General features: G+C 54.0%; 1 protein-coding gene across 1 annotated transcript in view; it reads right to left on the bottom strand.

The window, feature by feature from the left end:
* The window catches only part of LOC143777044 (potassium voltage-gated channel subfamily KQT member 1-like), a 32,295-nt gene extending 17,646 nt beyond the window's left edge, over nucleotides 1-14,649 (bottom strand). The window contains exons 1-2 of the mRNA XM_077266961.1: nucleotides 14,441-14,649; nucleotides 9,609-10,551 (exon numbers count right to left, since the gene is read on the bottom strand). Coding sequence (XP_077123076.1) covers nucleotides 9,609-9,934 — 326 coding nt within the window. The 5' untranslated portion in view covers nucleotides 9,935-10,551; nucleotides 14,441-14,649. The remainder of the gene's footprint in view (nucleotides 1-9,608; nucleotides 10,552-14,440) is intronic.
* Between the last annotated feature and the right edge of the window lie 1,429 nt (nucleotides 14,650-16,078).

Below are 16,078 nucleotides of genomic sequence, written 5' to 3'. Positions count from 1 at the left end.
TAGAGGGGCACAGGTAGGGTATATGGGTACAGGAGAACATTAGAGGGGCACAGGTAGGTTATATGGGTACAAGAATACATTATATGGGTACAGGAGAACATTAGAGGGGCACAGGTAGGGTATATGGGTACAGGAGAACATTGGAGGGGCACCGGTAGGGTATATGGGTACAGGAGAACATTAGATGGGCACAGGTAGGGTATATGGGTACAGGAGTACATTAAAGGGGAACAGGTAGGGTATATGGGTACAGGAGAACATTAGAGGGGCACAGGTAGGGTATATGGGTACAGGAGTACATTAGAGGGGCACAGATAGGGTATATGGGTACAGGAGTACATTAGAGGGGCACGGGTAGGGTATATGGGTACAGGAGAACATTAGAGGGGCACAGGTAGGATATATGGGTACAGGAGTACATTAGAGGGGCACAGGTAGGGTATATGCGTACAGGAGGACATTAGAGGGGCACAGGTAGGGTATAGGGTGGGTCATGGGTGGCAGCAGTCCTCGGGTTTGCAGATGTCTAATATAAAGGGCACCAGTATGTTAATGCGGGGGATACTTAGGGGAATACATGTGTAATGTTGTGGGTTTGGGGCGCGGGGGGCACAGTATGCTGGTTGTATACTGGTGTTGCTGGAGCAGATCTGCATGGTGACACTGTGTTAAGTACAGGACTCGGGCCCTCGCTGTGTGTAACGTTAGATTAGAACAACTGTAACCTGTGAATAAAAGATGAAGAGATCAGGACACGGCTAATCCGAGCGACGCGGTGTGTCAGGGTGAGGCACATAACAGGCAGCCCTGACAGACGGACAGCGCAGACACACAACAGGCAGCCCTGACAGACGGACGGCACAGACACACAACAGGCTGCCCTGACAGACGGACAGCGCAGACACACAACAGGCAGCCCTGACAGACGGACGGCATAGACACACAACAGGCTGCCCTGACAGACGGACAGCACAGACACACAACACGTAGCCCTTACAGACGGACGGCACAGACACACAACAGGCAGCCCTGACAGACGGACAGCGCAGACACACAACAGGCAGCCCTGACAGACGGACAGCGCAGACATACAACAGGCAGCCCTGACAGATGGACAGCGCAGACACACAACAGGCAGCCCTGACAGACGGACAGCGCAGACACACAACAGGCAGCCCTGACAGACGGACAGCGCAGACATACAACAGGCAGCCCTGACAGATGGACAGCGCAGACACACAACAGGCAGCCCTGACAGACGGACAGCGCAGACACACAACAGGCAGCCCTGACAGACGGACAGCATAGACACACAACAGGCTGCCCTGACAGACGGACAGCACAGACACACAACACGTAGCCCTGACAGACGGATGGCACAGACACACAACAGGCAGCCCTGACAGACGGACAGCGCAGACACACAACAGGCAGCCCTGACAGACGGACAGCGCAGACACACAACAGGCTGCCCTGACAGACGGACAGCACAGACACACAACAGGCAGTCCTGACAGACGGACAGCGCAGACACACAACAGGCAGTCCTGACAGACTGACAGCGCAGACACACAACAGGCAGTCCTGACAGACGGACAGCGCAGACACACAACAGGCAGCCCTGACAGACGGACAGCGCAGACACACAACAGGCAGCCCTGACAGACGGACAGCGCAGACACACAACAGGCAGCCCTGACAGACGGACAGCGCAGACACACAACAGGCAGCTCTGACAGACGGACAGCGCAGACACACAACAGGCAGTCCTGACAGACGGACAGCGCAGACACACAACAGGCAGCCCTGACAGACGGACAGCGCAGACATACAACAGGCAGCCCTGACAGACATGGAGGACGCAGATGGGACATGTGCAATAACATGAGCACTACAACCCCCAACATCGTCCGACGACTGGATAGGACTGTACACTACAACCCCCAACATGGTCCGACCACTAGACACGACCATACACTACAACCACCAACATAGTCCGACCACTGGACATAACCATAAACTACTAACATGGTTTGACCACTGGACACAACCGTACACTACACCCAATGTGGTAGGAAGTTACAGAAATTTGTCCCATATAATGATATTTTGGGGTCTGGCCCTTTAAATGTAAAAATCATTAAATGACAATGAAGCGATGGCTCCAACACCCTGAGCTCTTAATTACTGCACCATCCTCCAGCTATAATCCAAGGGTCCGGTGCCAGGTCCAGTCTGTGCCCATCTGTCATGGGAGCACTGGATTTTATAGGTGGTAATTGTGACTATAATGGAAAAATATGCCTCAAACAAGCAGAAAAGCCCCTTATGAGGGCAGGAGGACAACAGGGGGGCACAGGAACCAACCAGCAAATCTGCAGTGTAAAGCATGAGGGAGCTGCCGCCTGATCCTATGATGACTGATGACACTGCAGCTATAACAGGACTTTAATGTAATTGTCTGTTTCCCCTCCGGAGGCGCTGCAGAGTCTCCCGCCTGGGTCAGATCACTGTGGTATTGATACTCCCATCGTCTCCTCCTGTGGAGCGCCATTACAGCGGCTGCTCCCTGGCGCTCGGCCCTGTCTGAGCTGTGAACTCGCACAACATTAAATCTTAATATGTTTCCATTTTTGCAAAGTATCCTGGGCGGTAATTATAAGGTATCACAGATCCAGTGACGCCACTCCGGGAAAGTAGTCATCACCCGTAACCACTACAACTCCTAGTATTTCCTGACAGTCACACCATGAAGACTATTAGCCCAATAGTGTAAGAACCATAGAGGCCCATGGCGGAGCGGCCCGATCCAAAACCACATCCCCCCCGACTGCCCTAATGCTCATAGCAGTACCTGCTGCTGCCACTGAGGGGAGCTCAAGAGACTTATACACCCGTCAATGAATCCAATACCAGCTGTATACATCCATGTAGGGAGCTCCCCCTAGTGGTGGCTACAGACAGGATCTTATTATGTATCTCTGTATACAGGGAGCTCCCCCTAGTGGTGGCTGCAGACAGGATCTTATCATGTATCTCTGTATACAGGGAGCTCCCTCTAGTGGTGGCTGCAGACAGGATCTTATCATGTATCTCTGTATACAGGGAGCTCCCTCTAGTGGTGGCTACAGACAGGATCTTATTATGTATCTCTGTATACAGGGAGCTCCCCCTAGTGGTGGCTGCAGACAGGATATTATCATGTGTCTCTGTATACAGGGAGCTCCCCCTAGTGGTGGCTACAGACAGGATCTTATCATGTATCTCTGTATACAGGGAGCTCCCTCTAGTGGTGGCTGCAGACAGGATCTTATCATGTATCTCTGTATACAGGGAGCTCCCTCTAGTGGTGGCTGCAGACAGGATCTTATTATGTATCTCTGTATACAGGGAGCTCCCCCTAGTGGTGGCTGCAGACAGGATCTTATCATGTATCTCTATATACAGGGAGCTCCCCCTAGTGGTGGCTGCAGACAGGATCTTATCATGTATCTCTGTATACTGGGAGCTCCCCCTAGTGGTGGCTGCAGACAGGATCTTATCATGTATCTCTGTATACAGGGAGCTCCCCCTAGTGTTGGCTGCAGACAGGATCTTATCATGTATCTGTATACAGGGAGCTCCCCCTAGTGGTGACTGCAGAAAGGATCTTATCATGTATCTCTGTATACAGGGAGCTCCCCCTAGTGGTGGCTACAGACAGGATCTTATCATGTATCTCTGTATACAGGGAGCTCCCTCTAGTGGTGGCTGCAGACAGGATCTTATCATGTATCTCTGTATACAGGGAGCTCCCTCTAGTGGTGGCTGCAGACAGGATCTTATTATGTATCTCTGTATACAGGGAGCTCCCCCTAGTGGTGGCTGCAGACAGGATCTTATCATGTATCTCTATATACAGAGAGCTCCCCCTAGTGGTGGCTGCAGACAGGATCTTATCATGTATCTCTGTATACTGGGAGCTCCCCCTAGTGGTGGCTGCAGACAGGATCTTATCATGTATCTCTGTATACAGGGAGCTCCCCCTAGTGTTGGCTGCAGACAGGATCTTATCATGTATCTGTATACAGGGAGCTCCCCCTAGTGGTGACTGCAGAAAGGATCTTATCATGTATCTCTGTATACAGGGAGCTCCCCCTAGTGGTGGCTGCAGACAGGATCTTGTCATGTATCTCTGTATACAGGGAGCTCCCCCTAGTGGTGACTGCAGACAGGATCTTATCATGTATCTTTGTATAGAGAGAGCTCCCTCTAGTGGTGGCTGCAGACAGGATCTTATCATGTATCTCTGTATACAGGGAGCTCCCCCTAGTGGTGGCTGCAGACAGGATCTTATCATGTATCTCTGTATACAGGGAGCTCCCCCTAGTGGTGGCTGCAGACAGGATCTTATCATGTATCTCTGTATACAGGGAGCTCCCCCTAGTGGTGGCTGCAGACAGGATCTTATCATGTATCTCTGTATACAGGGGGCTCCCCCTAGTGGTGGCTGCAGACAGGATCTTACCATGTATCTCTGTATACAGGGAGCTCCCCCTAGTGGTGGCTGCAGACAGGATCTTATCATGTATCTCTGTATACAGGGAGCTCCCCCTAGTGGTGGCTGCAGACAGGATCTTATCATGTATCTCTGTATACAGGGAGCTCCTCCTAGTGGTGGCTGCAGACAGGATATTATCATGTGTCTCTGTATACAGGGAGCTCCCCCTAGTGGTGGCTACAGACAGGATCTTATCATGTATCTCTGTATACAGGGAGCTCCCTCTAGTGGTGGCTGCAGACAGGATCTTATCATGTATCTCTGTATACAGGGAGCTCCCTCTAGTGGTGGCTACAGACAGGATCTTATTATGTATCTCTGTATACAGGGAGCTCCCCCTAGTGGTGGCTGCAGACAGGATATTATCATGTATCTCTGTATACTGGGAGCTCCCCCTAGTGGTGGCTGCAGACAGGATCTTATCATGTATCTCTGTATACAGGGAGCTCCCCCTAGTGTTGGCTGCAGACAGGATCTTATCATGTATCTGTATACAGGGAGCTCCCCCTAGTGGTGACTGCAGAAAGGATCTTATCATGTATCTCTGTATACAGGGAGCTCCCCCTAGTGGTGGCTGCAGACAGGATCTTATCATGTATCTCTATATACAGAGAGCTCCCCCTAGTGGTGGCTGCAGACAGGATCTTGTCATGTATCTCTGTATACAGGGAGCTCCCCCTAGTGGTGACTGCAGACAGGATCTTATCATGTATCTTTGTATAGAGAGAGCTCCCTCTAGTGGTGGCTGCAGACAGGATCTTATCGTGTATCTCTGTATACAGGGAGCTCCCCCTAGTGGTGGCTGCAGACAGGATCTTATCATGTATCTCTGTATACAGGGAGCTCCCCCTAGTGGTGGCTGCAGACAGGATCTTATCATGTATCTCTGTATACAGGGAGCTCCCCCTAGTGGTGGCTGCAGACAGGATCTTATCATGTATCTCTGTATACAGGGAGCTCCCCCTAGTGGTGGCTGCAGACAGGATCTTATCATGTATCTCTGTATACAGGGAGATCCCCCTAGTGGTGGCTGCAGACAGGATCTTATCATGTATCTCTGTATACAGGGAGCTCCCCCTAGTGGTGGCTGCAGACAGGATCTTATCACGTATCTCTGTATACAGGGAGCTCCCCCTAGTGGTGGCTGCAGACAGGATCTTATCATGTATCTCTGTATACAGGGAGCTCCCCCTAGTGGTGGCTGCAGACAGGATCGTATCATGTATCTCTGTGTACAGGGAGCTCCCCCTAGAGGTGGCTGCAGACAGGATCTTATCATGTATCTCTGTATACAGGGAGCTCCCCCTAGTGGTGGCTGCAGACAGGATCTTATCATGTATCTCTGTATACAGGGAGCTCCCCCTAGTGGTGGCTGCAGACAGGATCTTATCATGTATCTCTGTATACAGGGAGCTCCCCCTAGTGGTGGCTGCAGACAGGATCGTATCATGTATCTCTGTGTACAGGGAGCTCCCCCTAGAGGTGGCTGCAGACAGGATCTTATCATGTATCTCTGTATACAGGGAGCTCCCCTAGTGGTGGCTGCAGACAGGATCTTATCATGTATCTCTGTATACAGGGAGCTCCCCCTAGTGGTGGCTGCAGACAGGATCTTATCATGTATCTCTGTATACAGGGAGCTCCCCCTAGTGGTGGCTGCAGACAGGATCTTATCATGTTCCTCTGTATACAGGGAGCTCCCCCTAGTGGTGACTATCAGAACCAGTGTTTCCTCAGCTGTAGCTCCTCGTCATTAGTAAAACTACCACTCCCATCCTCTGGCTGTCAGATAATGCTGGGAGTTGTAGATTTGGAAAGCTGATAACAGTGTGGCCGCCGTTGCCGTGACCCTAGAGGTATTGATCAGTGGGTGGCGCTGTGGTCAGGAGACAGATGCCGTGTGGATTCCTCGCGGGAGCTGATATTATCCTCATCCGCAGATTATCCCAGCCACTCACTGCGACATCTGCAGCGCTGACACGGATTATCCACACACAGGGATTACCGAGCCGCTGTCCTCGAAGGAGAGGCCGATCCCAAAACTTGGCAAGAAACCATCACCAAATCCTGGACGGGGGGGGGATTGGGCGGCCACTGGTGGAGCTGCGCGGGGTGGGGGTGGGGGGAGAAGCTTCCAGGAATGGAAGTGTTAACCGTTTGCTTTATCAATTAATACAAAAATAAAATTAAAATAAATCATTAACCCTTCTAAGTGTGGAAACTTCTTAAGGAGAGGACGGGAAAGTAATAATCTGGTATGTACACCTTTAAAAAACTGAGAAATTATTGAAATGTTATAGGTGGAGGGGGGGGGTGCGACCATAAGATGAGACCCCCACATCAGACATGTGGCAAAGTCAGCCCTGCTACATCAGACATGTGCAAAGTCAGCCCTGCTACATCAGAAATGTGGCAAAGTCAGCCCTGCTACATCAGACATGTGCAAAGTCAGCCCTGCTACATCAGAAATGTGGCAAAGTCAGCCCTGCTACATCAGACATGTGGCAAAGTCAGCCCTGCTACATCGGACTTGTGGCAAAGTCAGCCCTGCTACATCAGACATGTAATAAAGTCAGCCCTGCTACATCGGACATGTGGCAAAGTCAGCCCTGCTACATCAGACATGTGGCAAAGTCAGCCCTGCTACATCAGACATGTGGCAAAGTCAGCCCTGCTACATCAGACATGTGGCAAAGTCAGCCCTGCTACATCAGACATGTGGCAAAGTCAGCCCTGCTACATCAGACATGTGGCAAAGTCAGCCCTGCTACATCACACATGTGGCCAAGTCAACCCTGCTACATCGGACTTGTGGCAAATTCAGCCCTGCTACATCAGACATGTGGCAAAGTCAGCCCTGCTACATCAGACATGTGGCAAAGTCAGCCCTGCTACATCACACATGTGGCCAAGTCAACCCTGCTACATCGGACTTGTGGCAAATTCAGCTCTGCTACATCAGACATGTGGCAAAGTCAGCCCTGCTACATCAGACATGTATCACACTAAGCTCTGCTACATTAGACATGTGGCAAAGTCAACCCTGCTACATTGGACTTGTGGCAAATTCAGCCCTGCTACATCAGACATGTATCACACTAAGCTCTGCTACATCAGACATGTGGCAAAGTCAGCCCTCCTACATCAGACATGTGGCAAAGTCAGCCCTGCTACATCAGACATGTGGCAAATTCAGCCCTGCTACATCGGACTTGTGGCAAAGTCAGCCCTGCTACATCAGACATGTAATAAAGTCAGCCCTGCTACATCGGACATGTGGCAAAGTCAGCCCTGCTACATCAGACATGTGGCAAAGTCAGCCCTGCTACATCAGACATGTGGCAAAGTCAGCCCTGCTACATCAGACATGTGGCAAAGTCAGCCCTGCTACATCAGACATGTGGCAAAGTCAGCCCTGCTACATCAGACATGTGGCAAAGTCAGCCCTGCTACATCACACATGTGGCCAAGTCAACCCTGCTACATCGGACTTGTGGCAAATTCAGCCCTGCTACATCAGACATGTGGCAAAGTCAGCCCTGCTACATCAGACATGTGGCAAAGTCAGCCCTGCTACATCACACATGTGGCCAAGTCAACCCTGCTACATCGGACTTGTGGCAAATTCAGCTCTGCTACATCAGACATGTGGCAAACTCAGCTCTGCTACATTAGACATGTGGCAAAGTCAACCCTGCTACATTGGACTTGTGGCAAATTCAGCCCTGCTACATCAGACATGTATCACACTAAGCTCTGCTACATCAGACATGTGGCAAAGTTAGCCCTGCTACATCACACATGTGGCAAAGTCAACCCTGCTACATCGGACTTGTGGCAAAGTCAGCTCTGCTACATCAGACATGTGGCAAAGTCAGCCCTCCTACATCAGACATGTGGCAAAGTCAGCCCTGCTACATCAGACATGTGGCAAATTCAGCCCTGCTACATCAGACATGTGCAAAGTCAGCCCTGTTACATCGGACATGTGGCAAAGTCAGCCCTGTTACATCAGACATGTGGCAAAGTCAGCCCTGCTACATCACACATGTGGCCAAGTCAACCCTGCTACATCGGACTCGTGGCAAATTCAGCTCTGCTACATCAGACATGCAGCAAACTCAGCCCTGCTACATCGGACATGTGGCAAAGTCAGCCCTGTTACATCAGACATGTGGCAAAGTCAGCCCTGCTACATCACACATGTGGCCAAGTCAACCCTGCTACATCGGACTTGTGGCAAATTCAGCCCTGCTACATCAGACATGTGGCAAAGTCAGCCCTGCTACATCAGACATGTGGCAAAGTCAGCCCTGCTACATCACACATGTGGCCAAGTCAACCCTGCTACATCGGACTTGTGGCAAATTCAGCTCTGCTACATCAGACATGTGGCAAACTCAGCTCTGCTACATTAGACATGTGGCAAAGTCAACCCTGCTACATTGGACTTGTGGCAAATTCAGCCCTGCTACATCAGACATGTATCACACTAAGCTCTGCTACATCAGACATGTGGCAAAGTTAGCCCTGCTACATCACACATGTGGCAAAGTCAACCCTGCTACATCGGACTTGTGGCAAAGTCAGCTCTGCTACATCAGACATGTGGCAAAGTCAGCCCTCCTACATCAGACATGTGGCAAAGTCAGCCCTGCTACATCAGACATGTGGCAAATTCAGCCCTGCTACATCAGACATGTGCAAAGTCAGCCCTGTTACATCGGACATGTGGCAAAGTCAGCCCTGTTACATCAGACATGTGGCAAAGTCAGCCCTGCTACATCACACATGTGGCCAAGTCAACCCTGCTACATCGGACTCGTGGCAAATTCAGCTCTGCTACATCAGACATGCAGCAAACTCAGCCCTGCTACATCAGAAACGTGAGCTCTGCTACATGTGATAACATCTGCCTTTGATGAGCTCCTCTTTGCTGCACCTGCATACATAATGGATGGGGCTGGGCGCTGGGTTGGGGGCTCGGTGCTGGGTTGGGGGCTCGGTACTGGGTTGGGGGCTCGGCGCTGGGTTGGGGGCTCGGGCCGCCGGCAGACCTCATACTCACACGCTGAAGTGGTAGATGAAGCAGCGCCATCCGCTCGGCCTCTCCAGGAAGTTGTAGATGTCGCCCTGCATGCTGGTGCGGGTCAGGTAGTGGCGGTAGAAGCACCTGGGGGAAGATTCCGCGTGGGTTTCCTTGGCGCCCCCACTCGGGCTGTTCACCTGCACCGTGGGGTCTTGCTGCGCAGAGCAGGGGGTCCCGGAGCCATTGTTTAAGGGGGGCTCTGCGCTGAGGGCCACAGATGAGTAGTGCAGGGGGTCCGGGGTCGGGGGCGCCGTGTGGCGGCTGTAGAGGGGGAGCCCCCTGCTGTCCCCCGGACTGCGCGACATGTCGAGACTGCGGCTGATCAATATTTCACATCCTCAGAGCCGGTGTTAGATTGCAGCTCCGGAGTCCTGAGGGACCTGATGCCTTATCAGTGTCCTGTGCGGAGGGATCACGGCGGAGTCACCACGGAGTCACCGCACAGGAGCCGGAGTCACCGCACAGGAGCCGGAGTCACCGCGGAGTCACCGCACAGGAGCCGGAGTCACCGCACAGGAGCCAGAGTCACCGCACAGGAGCCAGAGTCACCGCACAGGAGCCAGAGTCACCGCACAGGAGCCAGAGTCACCGCACAGGAGCCAGAGTCACCGCACAAGAGCCGGAGTCACCGCAGAGTCACCGCACAGGAGCCAGAGTCACCGCACAGGAGCCAGAGTCACCGCACAGGAGCCAAAGTCGCCGCAGAGTCACCGCACAGAAGCCGGAGTCACAGCACAGGAGCCGGAGTCACCGCACAGGAGCCGGAGTCACCGAGGAGTCACCGCACAGCAGCCGGAGTCACCGCACAGGAGCCGGAGTCACCGCACAGGAGTCACCACACAGTAGCCGGTCACCGAGGAGTCACCGCACAGCAGCCGGAGTCACCGCGGAGTCACCGCACAGGAGCCGCCATCACCCCGAGCTGCGGAGGAAGGAGCACAGGTCACAATCACAGAATCTGTCTCCCGGCCTTCTCTTCCCTCCTCCGCTTGCTGTCAGTGATCACATCCTCGGCACTGACACACTGTACCACACCTGCAGCTGTGAGAAGCTCTACAGAAACAAGACCGATTCCATCCACTGACAGCAGGCGGCAGAAACTCCCCTGCAGAGCATCGCCCCTGGCTGATACAATGGATAGGAGGAAATGCGGCAGATCTGAAGAGCATCGCACCCAAATCACACTGCATGCGGCTATGTATATACTGTATACAATGATCTGCAGAGCATTGCACCCTGTATTCCATGCACTTTCCTGCTGCAGACCCCTCCTGTACCCTAAGCCCCCCACACAGTCTGCAGAGCATTGCACCCTGTATTCCGTGCACTTTCCTGCTGCAGACCCCTCCTGTACCCTGAGCCCCCCACACACAGACTGCAGAGCATTGCACCCTATATTCCGTGCATTTTCCTGCTGCAGACCCCTCCTGTACCCTGAGCCCCCCACACACAGTCTGCAGAGCATTGCACCCTATATTCCGTGCATTTTCCTGCTGCAGACCCCTCCTGTACCCTGAGCCCCCCACACAGTCTGCAGAGCATTGCACCCTGTATTCCGTGCACTTTCCTGCTGCAGACCCCTCCTGTACTCTGAGCCCCCCACACAGTCTGCAGAGCATTGCACCCTATATTCCCTGCACTTTCCTGCTGCAGACCCCTCCTGTACCGAGCCCCCCAGTCTGCAGAGCATTGCACCCTGTATTCCGTGCACTTTCCTGCTGCAGACCCCTCCTGTACCGAGCCCCCCACACAGTCTGCAGAGCATTGCACCCTACATTCCGTGCACTTTCCTGCTGCAGACCCCTCCTGTACCCTGAGCCCCCCACACAGCCTGCAGAGCATTGCACCCTATATTCCCTGCACTTTCCTGCTGCAGACCCCTCCTGTACCCTGAGCCCCCCACACACAGTCTGCAGAGCATTACACCCTATATTTCCTGCACTTTCCTGCTGCAGACCCCTCCTGTACCCGAAGCCCCCCACACAGTCTGCAGAGCATTGCACCCTGTATTCCGTGCACTTTCCTGCTGCAGACCCCTCCTGTACCCTGAGCCCCCCACACACAGACTGCAGAGCATTGCACCCTATATTCCGTGCATTTTCCTGCTGCAGACCCCTCCTGTACCCTGAGCCCCCCACACAGTCTGCAGAGCATTGCACCCTATATTCCGTGCATTTTCCTGCTGCAGACCCCTCCTGTACCCTGAGCCCCCCACACAGTCTGCAGAGCATTGCACCCTGTATTCCGTGCACTTTCCTGCTGCAGACCCCTCCTGTACTCTGAGCCCCCCACACAGTCTGCAGAGCATTGCACCCTGTATTCCGTGCACTTTCCTGCTGCAGACCCCTCCTGTACCCGAAGCCCCCCACACAGTCTGCAGAGCATTGCACCCTGTATTCCGTGCACTTTCCTGCTGCAGACCCCTCCTGTACCCTGAGCCCCCCACACACAGACTGCAGAGCATTGCACCCTATATTCCGTGCATTTTCCTGCTGCAGACCCCTCCTGTACCCTGAGCCCCCCACACAGTCTGCACAGCATTGCACCCTATATTCCGTGCATTTTCCTGCTGCAGACCCCTCCTGTACCCTGAGCCCCCCACACAGTCTGCAGAGCATTGCACCCTGTATTCCGTGCACTTTCCTGCTGCAGACCCCTCCTGTACTCTGAGCCCCCCACACAGTCTGCAGAGCATTGCACCCTATATTCCCTGCACTTTCCTGCTGCAGACCCCTCCTGTACCGAGCCCCCCAGTCTGCAGAGCATTGCACCCTGTATTCCGTGCACTTTCCTGCTGCAGACCCCTCCTGTACCGAGCCCCCCACACAGTCTGCAGAGCATTGCACCCTATATTCCGTGCACTTTCCTGCTGCAGACCCCTCCTGTACCCTGAGCCCCCCACACAGTCTGCAGAGCATTGCACCCTGTATTCCGTGCACTTTCCTGCTGCAGACCCCTCCTGTACCCTGAGCCCCCCACAGTCTGCAGAGCATTGCACCCTGTATTCCGTGCACTTTCCTGCTGCAGACCCCTCCTGTACCCTGAGCCCCCCACACACAGTCTGCAGAGCATTGCACCCTATATTCCGTGCACTTTCCTGCTGCAGACCCCTCCTGTACCGAGCCCCCCACACAGTCTGCAGAGCATTGCACCCTATATTCCCTGCTGCAGACCCCTCCTGTACCCTGAGCACCCCACACACAGTCTGCAGAGCATTACACCCTATATTCCCTGCACTTTCCTGCTGCAGACCCCTCCTGTACCCTGAGCCCCCCACACACAGTCTGCAGAGCATTACACCCTATATTCCGTGCACTTTCGTGCTGCAGACCCCTCCTGTACCCTGAGCCCCCCCACACAGAGACTGCAGAGCATTGCACCCTATATTCCGTGCACTTTCCTGCTGCAGACCCCCCCTGTACCCTGAGCCCCCCACACAGTCTGCAGAGCATTGCACCCTATATTCCCTGCACTTTTCTGCTGCAGACCCCTCCTGCACCCTGAGCCCCCCGCACACAGTCTGCAGAGCATTGCACCCTATATTCCCTGCACTTTCCTGCTGCAGACCCCCTGTACCCTGAGCCCCCCACACAGTCTGCAGAGCATTGCACCCTATATTCCCTGCACTTTTCTGCTGCAGACCCCTCCTGCACCCTGAGCCCCCCGCACACAGTCTGCAGAGCATTGCACCCTATATTCCGGGCACTTTCCTGCTGCAGACCCCTCCTGTACCCTGAGCCCCCCCACACACAGTCTGCAGAGCATTGCACCCTATATTCCGGGCACTTTCCTGCTGCAGACCCCTAGTGTACCCTGAGCCCCCCCCCCCCCAGTCTGCAGAGCATTACACCCTATATTCCGTGCACTTTCCTGCTGCAGACCCCTCCTGTACCCTGAGCCCCCCACAGTCTGCAGAGCATTGCACCCTATATTCCCTGCACTTTTCTGCTGCAGACCCCTCCTGTACCCCCCGCACACAGTCTGCAGAGCATTGCACCCTATATTCCCTGCACTTTCCTGCTGCAGACCCCTCCTGTACCCTGAGCCCCCCCCCACACAGACTGCAGAGCATTGCACCCTATATTCCGTGCACTTTCCTGCTGCAGACCCCTCCTGTGCCCTGAGCCCCCACACACAGTCTGCAGAGCATTGCACCCTGTATTCCGTGCACTTTCCTGCTGCAGACCCCTCCTGTACCCTGAGCCCCCACACACAGACTGCAGAGCATTACACCCTATATTCCGTGCACTTTCCTGCTGCAGACCCCTCCTGTACCCTGAGCCCCCCACACAGTCTGCAGAGCATTGCACCCTATATTCCCTGCTGCAGACCCCTCCTGTACCCTGAGCCCCCCCCCACACAGACTGCAGAGCATTGCACCCTATATTCCGTGCACTTTCCTGCTGCAGACCCCTCCTGTACCCTGAGCCCCCCCCAGACAGTCTGCAGAGCATTGCACCCTATATTCCGTGCACTTTCCTGCTGCAGACCCCTCCTGTACCCTGAGCCCCCCCAGACAGTCTGCAGAGCATTGCACCCTATATTCCGTGCATTTTCCTGCTGCAGACCCCTCCTGTGCCCTGAGCCCCCCACAGAGTCTGCAGAGCATTGCACCCTATATTCCGTGCACTTTCCTGCTGCAGACCCCTCCTGTACCCTGAGCCCCCCACACACAGTCTGCAGAGCATTGCACCCTATATTCCGTGCACTTTCCTGCTGCAGACCCCTCCTGTACCCTGAGCCCCCCACAGAGTCTGCAGAGCATTGCACCCTATATTCCCTGCTGCAGCCCCCCACACACGGAGCATTACCTGCCTCCTGGCTCCTCGCTGCCATTCTCGCCTGCTCTGGCCGCCACCTGTCCGCTGCTCCGCGGCTCCGCCCCTCACTCCCGGTGTCACTCCCCGTCCTCACCGACTGGTGAACCACAAGTGCCAGCAATGCCAGTGAGTGACGGGTGACTGGAGGACAATAACCCCCAACATCTCACTGGAATTCACATATTGTCCTGCAGAGCACCGGAACGCACAATCTATGGCGGCATCTAAAGCCGCGGGACCGGGAGGAGCCGCCACCAGGGGGCAGCGTGCGGAGGGCGCAGGTCACACCTGGAGTCTGCGGAAAATCGCATGAGTGACGGATCTGTGCGACATCTACAGGCACCGGGGTCTGAACCGATCACAGAAGATCCAACCAGGGTCTGCACTGATCACAAATGATCCAACTAGGGTCTGCACTGATCACAGGTGATCCAACCAGGGTCTGCACTGATCCCAGATGATCCAACCAGGGTCTGCACTGACCACAGATGATCCAACCAGGGTCTGCACTGATCACAGAAGATCCAACCAGGGTCTGCACTGATCACAGATGATCCAACCAGGGTCTGCAGTGATCACAGATGATCCAACCAGGGTCTGCACTGATCACAGATGAGCCAACCAGGGTCTGCACTGATCACAGAAGATCCAGCCAGGGTCTGCACTGATCCCAGATGATCCAACCAGGGTCTGCACTGATCACAAGATCCAACCAGGGTCTGCACTGATCACAGAAGATCCAACCAGGGTCTGCACTGATCACAGAAGATCCAACCAGGGTCTGCACTGACCACAGATGATCCAACCAGGGTCTGCACTGATCACAGATGATCCAACCAGGGTCTGCAGTGATCACAGATGATCCAACCAGGGTCTGCACTGATCACAGAAGATCCAACCAGGGTCTGCACTGATCACAGAAGATCCAACCAGGGTCTGCACTGATCACAGATGATCCAACCAGGGTCTGCACTGATCACAGATGATCCAACCAGGATCTGCATTGATCACAGATGATTCAACCAGGATCTGCACTGATCACAGATGATCCAACCAGGGTCTGCACTGATCACAGATGATCCAACCAGGATCTGCACTGATCACAGATGATCCAACCAGGGTCTGCACTGATCACAGATGATCCAACCAAGGTCTGCACTGATCACAGATGATCCAACCAGGGTCTGCACTGATCACAGATGATCCAACCAGGGTCTGCACAGATCACAGAGGATCCAACCAGGTTCTGCACTGATCACAGTTGATCCAACCAGGGTCTGCACTGATCACAGAAGATCCAACCAGGGTCTGCACTGATCACAGATGATCCAACCAGGGTCTGCACTGATCACAGATGATCCAACCAGGGTCTGCACTGATCACAGATGATCCAACCAGGATCTGCACTGATCACAGATGATCCAACCAGGATCTGCACTGATCACAGATGATCCAACCAGGATCTGCACTGATCACAGATGTTCCAACCAAAATCTGCACTGATCACAGATGATCCAACCAGGGTCTGCACTGATCACAGATGATCCAACCAGGGTCTGCACTGATCACAGATGATCCAACCAGGGTCTGCACTGATGACAGAAGATCCAACCAGGGTCTGCACTGATC

Source organism: Ranitomeya variabilis, chromosome 5 (assembly GCF_051348905.1).
Source record: "Ranitomeya variabilis isolate aRanVar5 chromosome 5, aRanVar5.hap1, whole genome shotgun sequence".
NCBI classification, from domain to species: domain Eukaryota; kingdom Metazoa; phylum Chordata; class Amphibia; order Anura; family Dendrobatidae; genus Ranitomeya; species Ranitomeya variabilis.
Note: the sequence above shows the minus strand (reverse complement) of the source record. Positions and strands in the feature narration are given on the sequence as shown.